General features: G+C 37.5%; 1 protein-coding gene across 3 annotated transcripts in view; it reads left to right on the top strand.

The window, feature by feature from the left end:
• The window catches only part of rin (ras GTPase-activating protein-binding protein 2), a 145901-nt gene that overhangs the window by 84030 nt on the left and 48745 nt on the right, over positions 1–13126 (top strand). For all 3 annotated transcript variants that reach the window (XM_067154732.2, XM_067154733.2, XM_067154734.2), the window contains exon 7: positions 3697–3824. In XM_067154732.2, coding sequence (XP_067010833.1) covers positions 3697–3824 — 128 coding nt within the window. The remainder of the gene's footprint in view (positions 1–3696; positions 3825–13126) is intronic.

Genomic DNA, 13126 nt, shown 5'->3' with positions numbered 1-13126 from the left:
TGGGAGGACAAGAAGAAAATGCAATCCATGAAGGAGCTGTCCGTGGTCCTACAGAGGCCGTAACGCAAGAAGAAGAAGAAGAAGAGATACTAAAGCCATCCTTTTGCAACTCGGTAACATAATGAAGCAACTCGTCTTCCACCTCAGGAAACTTCACCAGTTTTCGGCCCTTTGAATGCCTTACATGTTCGGTTGGTGGTTTCTAGCGTAGCGTTCCTGTTTGTGTCAGTAGCGAACATTAAAATCAGTCACACTGAATTCCTGACCGGTAACTCTGTTACTATTTTCTTCAGCATATTTTATCACTTTGGGAACCCAGCCATATAACTCAGTTTCTCCATAACTTAACACGTTGGGTGCCGAGCCGATTGTAGCACACTATTCCACTGGTGCCAGGCATGTTTTTGAATTGCATTCCGCTGGTGCCAAAGCAATTGTACACGTTGTAGTCTGTTTATATAATCTTGGGATGTATTTATATGATGTACTAAGTAAATTTTATCTCACCATACCATGGTCATGTGTGACGCCATATGGTGTCGCATCAATTTTTAGGAAAGGTAAAATATAGCGTGACGCCATATGGTGTCACAGAATTTTTTGTCATGGAATGTGCAATACGAATTTCGAATACGGGATATTTATTTGCTAATTCAAATTAACGCAATATTTATGAAAACCTAGTAAAATGCAAAAAAAAAAACTTATATTACAATACATATTGTTGTGAACAGTTTTCTGATAACTCTAAACAATGAAAATATTTGTCTCGGCACGCCCAAGTTCTTGTTATTCGTTGTAATTTTTCAAACCTTATTGGCATCGTTGTTAACATCGTCCTTTGTACACTTGTTTCATGTGCTATTTTCATATTTACGTTTTGCACATCTGATCGGGAAGTTAAGGGGAACGCGCTAACGATACGCTACCTGGTTGCTAGCGCAGCTCAACGCAGCCCGGTTGGTTCACGTCCGCTGTTTCGCTCCTCCCTACCTCTCCGCCACACCCCGATACTCCCGCGGCACTTCTAATTTTATGACTATTTATTTGTTCAATTTTGGCGTTTAAACATACGTTGGGTACATGCAGTTTTCACCTTAGCATTCTACTGCCTCCCACGAATATTCCTACCAAATTTCAACCGAATCCGAGTGTAACACATGTATGTGTTCCCTCATAAGATTATTGCCAATATCTTCCATTTTTTTATATTTTTGCACAACTATATAAACTGAGTGATGATACGTACGTAAACGAGGAATAAACAGTGCCTGGCGTGCTTTCACCTGTGACAATGACCACTGGCCAGTCAGTGGCTTCGGAAGAATACTGTGGCGCCACATGGTGGCATAGAGTAAAAGTACATAGCTGGAATAGACCCTGAAGTTCGCCCTTCACGTAGTACCAATTTTACGCGCATAGATGTCACAGCTGATTATCTATGGTGCATCGCCTGAAACTCAACTGTGCCGCCATATGGCGTCACGCCATCTCAAATTTGAAGACCACTGTGATGCCATATGGCGGCACGTGGCACCCAACGTGTTAAAGATTGACCTACACAAGAAAATTTAACTGAGAAACAACAATGAAACGTAAAGACAGAATACTGGTACATATCGACAATACAACAGATGGACGATACCTAATACCGTGATCATATGACTGTGTGGACAGGGAAATGCTCCCAGTTCACGTGATCAGCTCTGCCAGATGGGTAGCGATAAGCATATTGACAATGATGGAAGAGTGAGAGGGATGGCTGAGTGTGACTGGCTGGCTAGGAATGTGGCCTTAGGGCCAGGGTTTGCGAGTTAGGTATTTTTGTTACAACAGCTAGCCTTAACTGTTCTGCAGGTAGAAAACAATGCAGGTTCTTGGTGTACTATCACGTACAAAGTAACGTAACAGCAATTGGTGCAGTTCTGATACGGAATGCCCAAACTTTATTTTGTGTAGGTACCCTATGTCTTTATGACATCAGAAATTAATGCGAATTACGTATGGGGAGTTTTTCCTGCAATTTCAAATGTTAAAAATGGGGTGCGAGAAATACGCGGTGGTGAGTTACATGTGAGCAAATACGGTATATTGAAATTTGTATTCCTCAATTCTATTGCAGTTCTTATTGGTGGATTTCGAGACCGTAGATGATTTAGGTGAACGTCAGTGGTGTCGCCGTGCATTGGTAATTGGGGATTATTCGTTATTTTCTTGAACTCCCTGAGGAGAGCGTTTTTCCATTAGCGCGTTGGAGACGGCCATATTTAAACGTGCTACCCTCCAGAAATCGCAGGATTTTTAATGTTTTGAAAATTTTTTCAATGCTAGGGTAAGCCATGATTATAACAACTTCTGGAATGCATAGAAAGATCACACTTTCCTCTACACGAAAATGAGTTTTAATTATCATAATAGTGCAGTAATTTTTAAATAAATTTATGAATATAATATGTTTTACAAACTAAAAAAATCTGACTTTGTGGGCACATCTACAGAAACACACTAATACAGATTCTAACTTAATTGGTCAATTGGCACAGGTATCCTTGTTTACAACCAGGAATTTGCATTCCCACTGTTCTTCGTTTGACGTGGGGGTTGCATCGAGTTGCTGCAGGTACACGGAACACCCACATTTTTAGGAAGCGGTATAAAACAATATTACAGAACCCACTTCAAGAAGCGATATAAAACTACATTACACTTCACACCAATTTGAAATTAGCTCATTTTCTGCATTTACTAGCCTGAAGCGCCAGATTCATCATGTTTACTTAGTGTGTAATTGTTATCCTCATCCTCATGTTCAGAAGTCGTGTCTTCCATAAGGACATCCATTATGGATTCGTTGTTGAAATTTTGTACACTTTAATTAGACATGTTAAATATTCACAAGAATTACACAAAAAAAGCCTGCCTTTAAAGATAAAAATTTCATTGTTCCGTATTGAAATTATTGATGTTAAAAATTAAATAACTGGAAAGGAGGTTCAACCTATTCAATACTCAAAAGAAAGAAACGTAGCAATCACATTTCTATTTAAATGGGACCGGTTTCGACCTTAGTCTAGGTCATCATCAGCCATAAAAACATATAAAATGTTTATGAATGTTGGAGGTCAGTTCCACACACTGTTAGGCACAAAGACACGACATCACATTCTGTCCTGCACAAAGTCACAACACTACTAATTTTTAAAAGCCTGCCTCTCGAACACACTCTTCCTGTCCGCATGTATCGTACATACTTTCCCGCCCATTTCACAGCTGAGAGTCAGCGATGACGCAGCCTTAGGTTATGTAGAAACGTGGCTTTGTTATCAATGCCTTGAAAGAAGAGCTCTGGACTTATTGTCATAACTAGTATATTTTATGCTTATAGAAGCATTCAGTAGTATCCTAGTGAAGTGACAGCTCGCTGAAACGGCAGCTGCAATTTTTTAGGTACAGTGAAATCATGCCCGTAGATTCTCCGAGATCCGTCAGCAGCAATGTGTTACAGATCTGATGCCGGTGTTGAGCTGCGTATCTATGAGGTTGGTGTGAGGGCTATTCAACCAAACAGGAGTACAGTACTCCAGCATACTGTGTCTCTTTGCATGTCTGAAGTAAATTTAGTTGTTGTATGATGGTTTTAAATAAAGTCTAACTGAAGAGTAGTTAAATCATCTGTCGATCTATTTTGTCTTGCAGCATCGAGTGAACCAAAGACCTACGCTACTCTGGTGAAAACTGGTGGGATTGGTGGGGTTGGAACGGGATCATTTTCTTCTAGTATGTCAACAAGTCCTAACACGCCAGCGAAACCAACTACGTCTCCGGTAAGTAGAAGTGAAGTCTGATTGAGACACTCTGTTTTGTACATGTGTATTTGGAGGCTGGTGCCAACCTCACATACGTCGTATAGACCACCCCGGTTAAAGTTTAATGGGGCTTATGGTTCCCTTCCGATTAGATGGCGCTGGAGGTCATTCACAACGAGTAGATAGTTGTAGGAAGGTTCTGTAGATAGCAGGCAAGTAGGCATGAAAAGAGCGATTTTAATAATTAAATGCTGTTTGTCTCAGTGTGAAGTATTTCAAGTCTAACCTGAATCAGTGGGGCCTTCTGACAAAGAATTAGTCGTATAACATCAAGTATTATGGAGATAATATTGCTGGATTGCATTGAATCAGACTGAACTAATATCAATTTTAAGAAAGTCTTGTCCGAATTTCAAGTGCCCATGTGCTTGTGCTGTAAATCTTTGTTCCTTGTTCTTGTTTATTAGAAATATTACTTCGCCAGTCCTCCTGAAATCCTGTATTTTCTGTTTGACTACACCTCAGGGACTGGAAGCTGAATAATTCTATAATAATGGTTAAGAATGAAGCCATATTTTTCAGTGCCGACTTAGTTAAATGTAACAATAACTTTTCAGTCTGTCAAACACACAGCAATTACAATATAAATTATAACACTATAAACATACCTGTAAAAATATACACTATAATACAAAGAATGACATGTTTTGTTCTAAAAGAACATCCTCAGTTTCTATCAAATCACTTAAAACATGCTTATATATGTACAGTATTGTTTACGTTGTGTAAACTTGTCAACGATAGTTTATAGATAACATGAACTAGTACAGTAGAACCTTGATTATACGTTCCCGGAAACTCCGTTTTCCCGTATTATTCGTTCAAATTACGTGGTCCCGCGAGCATCCTAATTAAATCACGTTGTAAAAATCCCGCATTATCCGTTCCTCGAAGAAATGATTTCCCGGATCAACCGTCCAGAAATTTCAGTCCCATCAACGCTAAATCCTCGATCACGCGTTTTTCAAGAAACTGCATCTTACGAAAGGACGGCTACGGCATACTTACAGATTTTGATGTTGACGTCCCGTCATTGCGGTAATTTGAAGAGGTACTGTACTGGAAAAGCGATTGGCGGTGAACTTACGTAAGGGATCACCTTACCATCGCATTCGGGTAGTATTGTTTAGAGAATCCTTGGAAATCATAAAGCAGAGAGTGCCCACGACAACTGGAAGGAGACAGAGCGCATTTTGACACCTCTGTTTGAAGACGGAATGAGTTTCGTCAAATGTTCTTACTTGCAAAACGTCTACATTCTGTCCAGGGTTAGATGTTTATCGCCGAATAGGTTTTTGGCATTTCCCTCAGGGCACTGTATAGTCACTGGGCTTTCAGGCAGGAATCGAAACTGCTTCTTACTGTAACACAGATTTAGTATTTCAATATTATCCTATACGATTGTTACATACATAAAGCTATGGGAGGTTTTGGAATTGCCTATTACTGTTTTCGTCCTGATATAATACTGGGAATTTCACTTTTTTTGTGTTAAAATGATATAAAAGCCGGAGTCGTTTTATTTGCGCATATTACATTTAAAGACGTTTTATCATTTCGCACTCGTACAGACTTGTACAGTGAGCGCACTTTCCAGCTGAGCTCAAGGTCGCGAATAATCATAATTTCGGAAGTATTAATGATATTTTTTCTCTTTCCAATTTGATTTTGATTAGTGACGGGCAGAACTAAATATAATGCATTCGAGAACTTGAGGATTGATACTTTCGAAACCGCATTCTTGAGTTCAACATAACCTTTAAATTTCGATGTAGGCCTAATTTACGCGGTACAAGATTTCCATAAACTGTCTATGAACAATATACCAATGACCAAATTAGAATGGAAGTTAAAAAAAAAAAAAATTTTGCCATCATATTCATCATGTTGGGTGCTTTTTTATCTATTGCGCTTTATTTTATTAGATTAGAGAATGATAAACTACTTGCGGTCGATTGTTGTTTGGCTTCATAAAGATAATTGAGAAGTCTCCACCTTATCAATACATTAATTTATTTACTTTAAAGTAGTAAATTCAGTCCGTACCGGTTTCGATCCCTATGGCATCATCCTCAGCTGACACACAAAGAAATAGTTACAAAAACATCACATATGAAAAATTACACCTTGTAAAACAAGTCTAATTAGATCAGACGTTAAAAGTTGTTTGTTAAAATATTAGTGAGTATATCTGTGGTTAAAAGCACCTGCTGTGTGAGGCATGTGACCCCACTATGTCTAGACTATTATACATTAAATGGATTTTACATTTGTTTACATTAGTGTTTAGGATATTACACTTAATATAATTGATCCATTTGGTTCAAACATTCAGAATTGCTTATTAAAATGATAAATATGTTTATCTTTGGCTTAAAAAGTACTTGTTGTTAAGGCATATCGTCACACTGTACCTATATTATTGAATATGGAATGAAGTTTGCACTTATACACACTAGTAGTTGTAAATTTGTTGTAATGTCTTGAAAATATTTGTTGTTTGAGGCTTATCACTTCATTGTATCTGATCTATGAAATGTCAATGGGATTATTTACACTTTTTGTATTGAAATTTAGGATATTTCACTTTTGTATAACCAGTCCGACTGGAACAAACATGAAATGCTTATTGAAATGGAACTTTCTTGGCTAAAAATTGCTTGTTATATGATATGTGTTACCTCGTGCACCTATTTATTGTGCATAAAATGAGGTTTACACCTGTTACCATTAGTACTATGAGATTGTTATCGTCTATAGTATATACATGAAAATTTTTTAATCTGACATGGCAAGCCGGTTAAAAGTAGATAAAATGGTGAACTAATGGAATAGGTCCAGTTTCTTATTCATACTGTTTGTTTTTACCACTTTGCACTAGTAAATTGGTAAGTGTATGGCATATGTATGCTAAATTAAAGTTTATATTGTTTTTCCACTTATTATGATTTTCATAAATTGCTGCTAGTTGTAAAGTTATCTTGGTCTGTAGATATCGTTGAGAAAAGTTACGTGTGTCGTTGCTGAGTTAAATGGTGACTATTTTGAGTTGAATTTCGTTAAAAGCGCCGTGCATCTTGATGAAATTTAAATTATGTGGTTGTTGGCCAATACATGTTTATTGTGATGATAGCGTGGAGGCTTCTTGTATGTTGTAGGGTATATGTATGTTGAGTGTTGACGTTGTGTGCTCTGCGCGGCTGCCTGTCGACAGACAAGCAATTTTTAGCCAAGAAAGTTCCATTTCAATAAGCATTTCATGTTTGTTCCAGTCGGACTGGTTATACAAAAGTGAAATATCCTAAATTTCAATACAAAAAGTGTAAATAATCCCATTGACATTTCATAGATCAGATACAATGAAGTGATAAGCCTCAAACAACAAATATTTTCAAGACATTACAACAAATTTACAACTACTAGTGTGTATAAGTGCAAACTTCATTCCATATTCAATACTATAGGCACAGTGTGACGATATGCCTTAACAACAAGTACTTTTTAAGCCAAAGATAAACATATTTATCATTTTAATAAGCAATTCTGAATGTTTGAACCAAATGGATCAATTATATTAAGTGTAATATCCTAAACACTAATGTAAACAAATGTAAAATCCATTTAATGTATAATAGTCTAGACATAGTGGGGTCACATGCCTCACACAGCAGGTGCTTTTAACCACAGATATACTCACTAATATTTTAACAAACAACTTTTAACGTCTGATCTAATTGGACTAGTTTTACAAGGTGTAATTTTTCATATGTGATGTTTTTGTAACTATTTCTTTGTGTGTCAGCTGAGGATGATCCCATAGGGATCGAAACCGGTACGGACTGAATTTACTACTTTAAAGTAAAATAAATGAATGTATTGATAAGGTGGAGACTTCTCAATTATCTTTATGTTGTAGTAGCAATCAATACGGAGATGAAGCTAATAGACTATTTTGTTTGGCTTGGCGTTACGGGTATTAGATTTTTCGAAGAGTTCGGCTGATCAAAGTTGCTGAACTGAAAGAAGTTTTCAAAGGAATACGATGAAGTTTTCAGAGGAAACTGACGAAGTTTCCCCCGTAAAACTGAATGTAAAGTTACGAGATTTTTAAGTCGCGTAGGGTACCAGTAATTAACGTTTGAAACCAGCCCCGCGGTGTAACTTGCCTGCCTCTAACCCGGAGGGTTCGGGTTCAATTACTGGCCAGGTCAGGCATTTTTACCTGGATATGAGAGTGGTTCCAGGTTCAGTCATTCTACGATTACCTTTAATTGAGGAGCTATTTAATGGTGATATAGCGACCCCGATCTAGAGAGCCAGGAATAACGGCCGAGAGGATTCGTCACACTGACCATGCGTCACCTCGTAATCTGCAGGCCTTCGGATCGAAGGCTGGAGGCCCATTGGGACAGTAGTTTGGCTTGGTTTAGGGGCCTTTGTAATATTATAAGAATACACATTTCATTTTTGTGATGTTTAGCCAAATTGTTGATGGTTCATTCGTTCCCGGATGTTCCGTTTTCCCGTGCTCTTTTTTTATTTTTTTTATTGTGGCCCCTCCAAAAACGGACATTCGAGGTTCCACTGTAATAAGAAATAAATTTACAAATATTAATATCATGAAAAACTTAGACTGCCGATGCTAAGTCCGTTGTCACCAAACATTATTTCAGGACTGTAGTCATGGAAAGTTTTGGCTAAAGCACACTGCTTGCGGAGAGGGGAGGAGAAGCATGACAGGGGCATTGTTGAGCATTATTGGTTGATAAAATTGAAGTAGAAATTCAGGAAGGATTACATTACTTTTATAGCATGATAATGATGAAATATGTTGGAAATCTTAAATGGAGGAGAGATGTGTTCACTGCGGCAGTTAAGAAGCCACCCGCCGTCTCCCTGAAGTAATTTTGCTTTTATAACTTAATACAATTTATCACATGCTATAGTCCATCGCATTACTACGTACCAGCATTTCCATTGGGTGAGACACAATTGGATTTGACATCACTCCTAGCAATTAAATAAATGAAATCCGTTACCAACCCATGCACAGGAAATACACAAATGCACAGGAAATACAGAAGAAAATGCAATCTGTAAAGAAAGAACTCTATTCAACTCACCTTAATGTAGGGGAGGGTACATAAAAACCTCTTGCTTCCCCCTATGCTTGATCATAGACCAATGGCCTAACCAATCCGGACCAGTGGCTTTGTCACTTACCTACCCTAACCAATTCAGACCAATGGAGGTGACACGCGGGATACTAGAGGCCTAGGGCCGCATCACAGCTTCTAACCTGGGGTCTTACGCGCCTAGACATCCTTTGCTTCTTCCAGACCAATGGCCTAACCTATCCAGACCAATGGTTTTGTCACGAGATTCGTAAATTCAAAAGTAGCGCTGCTGCAGTAGGACTAGTTCTTTATATGAACAGTTGGCAGCACTGTCCACCGCACGATCAAACCCTTCGCGAGACGCGAGCGAGAGAGAAACAAATAACAGTGCAATCGCGCCTAGATGCGTGCGCTGGAAAATGTAGTTGTTCTGAATTTTTGCCAAAATCGAGTATACTGTATCGTGGAGAGGAGAGGGGGGAGTAGGGCAGAGCGCTGTGGAACTTGCTATCAACACTGGACAGGGGAGAGAAGATTATTGACCTACTTAATGATAAAATATTCTTTTATGTAATATGGATGAATGCAAATTAATGATTTCAGGTGAATAAAGTAAGGAATGGAAATAGACTATTAAATGTTATTATTATGATAAAAGCTAATTTAATGAGTAAGTGTTGTCCAGATGTGAGTAGAGCGAAGAGGGGGGGGAATTTTTTAAGTGTGTATGGTCATTTAGGTTAGTTACATTAGCATTTTTTGAGATGTAAATTTCTATTGCCTCCTTTATATTCAAAGATTTACTTTTATTTTCGATGTGTAAAATTTTTAGATCGGTGTTGATATCTGTGAAGTGTTGTGAACAGTTGTATATGTGCTCCCCAAAGGCTGAATGCCGATTATATCTGGTAGTGTTTTTGTATCCTGTGTGGAAATTGCGTTTCGTTTGATATATATGTGTGTCATACAAGGAACAATCGATCGACTGGTCTCTTGATTGGAGTAGATCAAACTTGATATTTGATTACGGTTTATAAACACATATGGACAAGTCTATAACATACAATGGCATAATGAGAGATATGGATATATGTATCTGGATAATAAATCATTACTATAAGTTTCCAGAAACCTCCATATGTATCAGAACGATAGTGGATTATACCCAGTGCAACCTTACCAAGAAGAGCACAAAACATCAAAATGAAAACAAACACAATACTTACCGTAAGGGCAGTAGCACAAAATATGAAGCGTGAAGGGCAAAAACATTAATGAAAAGGCCAGGGTCTTACATAAACGTTGACAGGTTGCCAGGTCAATATTACTAACTACTAAATAACACGAGATTAAATTTAAAATAAGGAATATTTACTTAGTAAATAAAATTTGAAAATCAGTATGATGTAAGAACAGCTAAATATATATATTCCATTTTCTTAAAAAAAATTAAAACACAATAAAAATAAAAGGAAGAAACAGTATTCTAAAATGAAATTTAAATTAAGATGAAATGAAGGTGACATTAACATAGGCTTCCACCAAAAATTAAAGTTGGAAAACTAATAACATTATCTTAATGTACAGAAAGATTGAAATATTTGTTTTAAAAATTGGTTGCAACCAGAAACTTTGGAACGACAACTCTAGGAAATTATTTCATGGATATTCATTTAAAATATAAAATAGTCAGAGTATAATCAGTATGTGGGCCCCCGACTATAAATTTGAAATTTGCTACACCACTAACGAATAAAAGGACACACGCAAAAGCACACACAATCACACACATATGATAATAATAGTAATAATAATAATAATAATAATAATAATAGCGAGTTCATGAAGAGATTTTGGGAGGAGAAGAAAGGAAAACCATCATCAAGCTAACAAGTTCCAACGCGCTCTGTAAACGGGCATAACGAAGAAAGAAGAAGAATAACTCAGTGGCTCCAACCGCGAATAAATCTACATAAATAAACCAAACCAGATTAAATTATAATAAAACAAAGGTGGATAACTATCCCAACTAAATAAAAGTATCAATGGAAAAATACAATATACATTCCCACATAATAACAGAACACGGAAGCACACAACAGGAGTGACATTTACCGACGCCAAGCAATCATCCCATTATATCATCAAAGCCACCAAAATTAATAACGTGTCCACTAGATAAGATAAGAAAGGGATGACCATTACGTAATTATAACAAAGGCAAGGAACTCAAACAATGAGTAGAATGTGACAAGAAAACGAAAGAGAATGGCATCATTTAAGTTCAATATCGATGAGCAAATTTCAATTTTTCCCAGATTTGACATTGTTTAAATTAATAATAATAATTTATGCAAGAGGATAGAAATTACATATTCTTTTTTAAGCAGTAAGCCTACGGCTTAGATAATCCAGAAAGAAGGGGGCTTTGGATTACGCTAGGATACGTACATGAGGTGTCATTAATTAAATACCGAACAATGCAATAACGATCACGTTCAATAATTAGCCAGCGAAGGCAATAGCAACAGGTAGAAGTTAAATACAAACGACGGAGAAAAATTTTAGGGAGGAAAGTCAACACCGAAATTAAATAACAGAAAAGTAATAATAATAATAATAATAATAATAATAATAATAATAATAATAATAAAAACATCACCAAGAATGGGTAGGTAAACAAAGGTACGAACCACAACACAGTAAGGTTAAACAACTCGCACAAAATACAACCTCATAGACGCATAACTAGCGATTCCAAATTCCCACATAACAATTTAGTTACATACTTATATCACTTTAGTGCATTACGATACAATGAATTTTTCTTGCGGACATTGACAGTTTCGAAGAATGTGGTCCTTGGCAGTAAGAGATCATTTGCATAATATAGACTTTCCAGTACTTACTTGAGTCGAGTTATCCAATACCAATACTTGCCATGTTGCTTAACCGTTAATATACACACAAGGTTTTCTTCTTACACCAATGAAAGTTTAAGGTTGGAGCACACTGAGAAACATTTGAAAGGTGATGGGCATAGCCCTAAAGTGCACCGAATTATCCACCAGAGTCAGGCTCCATTACTAAGTCTCTTGTCATTACGCAAAGATGTCTCTTTCAGAGTTTTCCGTAATGTAGCCATGTTGAAAGCTTCAACGCAACAGGCAGACTGCCCGGCTCTCCCACAGACAAGCCGGAAGTTCACAGCTCCCAGCATGCAAAGTTGCACACTGCGCCTGGCCGCACGGCCATCGATCAAACTCAAGCGAATCAGATTAATTCAGCAAATACGTAACAATAGGAAATACAGTTTGAATTAAGTGTGCATGGAAAATTCCACAACTAGATGACAGTTTCAAACAATGAACGATAGATAACGTCTCGTTTCACAAGTAGACATGCCAGATAAATAATTACTCTTAGATGCTTTAAAGTTGTAATTCCATTATGCCAAATAAATATTAGTTCCCATTTTCACGTCACACCCAGTATACGAATATGACAGAGTTTTCTACAGTTCGATTACGCAGATTTGGAGGTTAAATGGATTCACAATACATATTTGAGGTTATACAAATGTACAACACATTACCGTATTTACTCGTGTATTAGACCCCCTCGCGTATTAGACCCCACCTGGCTTTTCGAGACGAAGAAAATGTAAAAAATAAATCTCGCCTATAAGGCCCCCCAACGTAATTTGTCAGAGAACGATGACGATTCCGCTTCAAAGCGGGTACAAGTCTTATTGCAGCTCTGATTACATCGCACAAATTTGTGAATAGTTTCGTCCGTACGACCTACGCAATGAAAAACGTGTCAAATCCATGCGCTACATCTGTGTTTCGTAGTTAAGAAATGTCCGCCTCTGTAGCGTACGTCTACTGCAGCTCTGATGACGTTGCACAAATAGACGAATAGGCCTAGCTTTGTGTCCAACCCGCACATTGCAAGCATGCATCAGTCATGCTATATGTCCTTGTTTTGTAGTTAATAATGTCCGCCAGTGTAATGGCTAGCACAATTAGTTGCTGTTTTCGGGGGTCTGACTTCGATTCCCGGTACCGTGCTGCCTGAGATTTACGAATGGCAGGAAGGCTGATATAAAAAATTAAATAATTGAAAAGGAGGTTCAACCTA

This window comes from Anabrus simplex, chromosome 10 (genome assembly GCF_040414725.1).
Source record: "Anabrus simplex isolate iqAnaSimp1 chromosome 10, ASM4041472v1, whole genome shotgun sequence".
Lineage (NCBI taxonomy): Eukaryota > Metazoa > Arthropoda > Insecta > Orthoptera > Tettigoniidae > Anabrus > Anabrus simplex.
The sequence above is the reverse complement of the archived record's forward strand: the minus strand, read 5'-3'. Positions and strand labels throughout refer to the sequence as shown.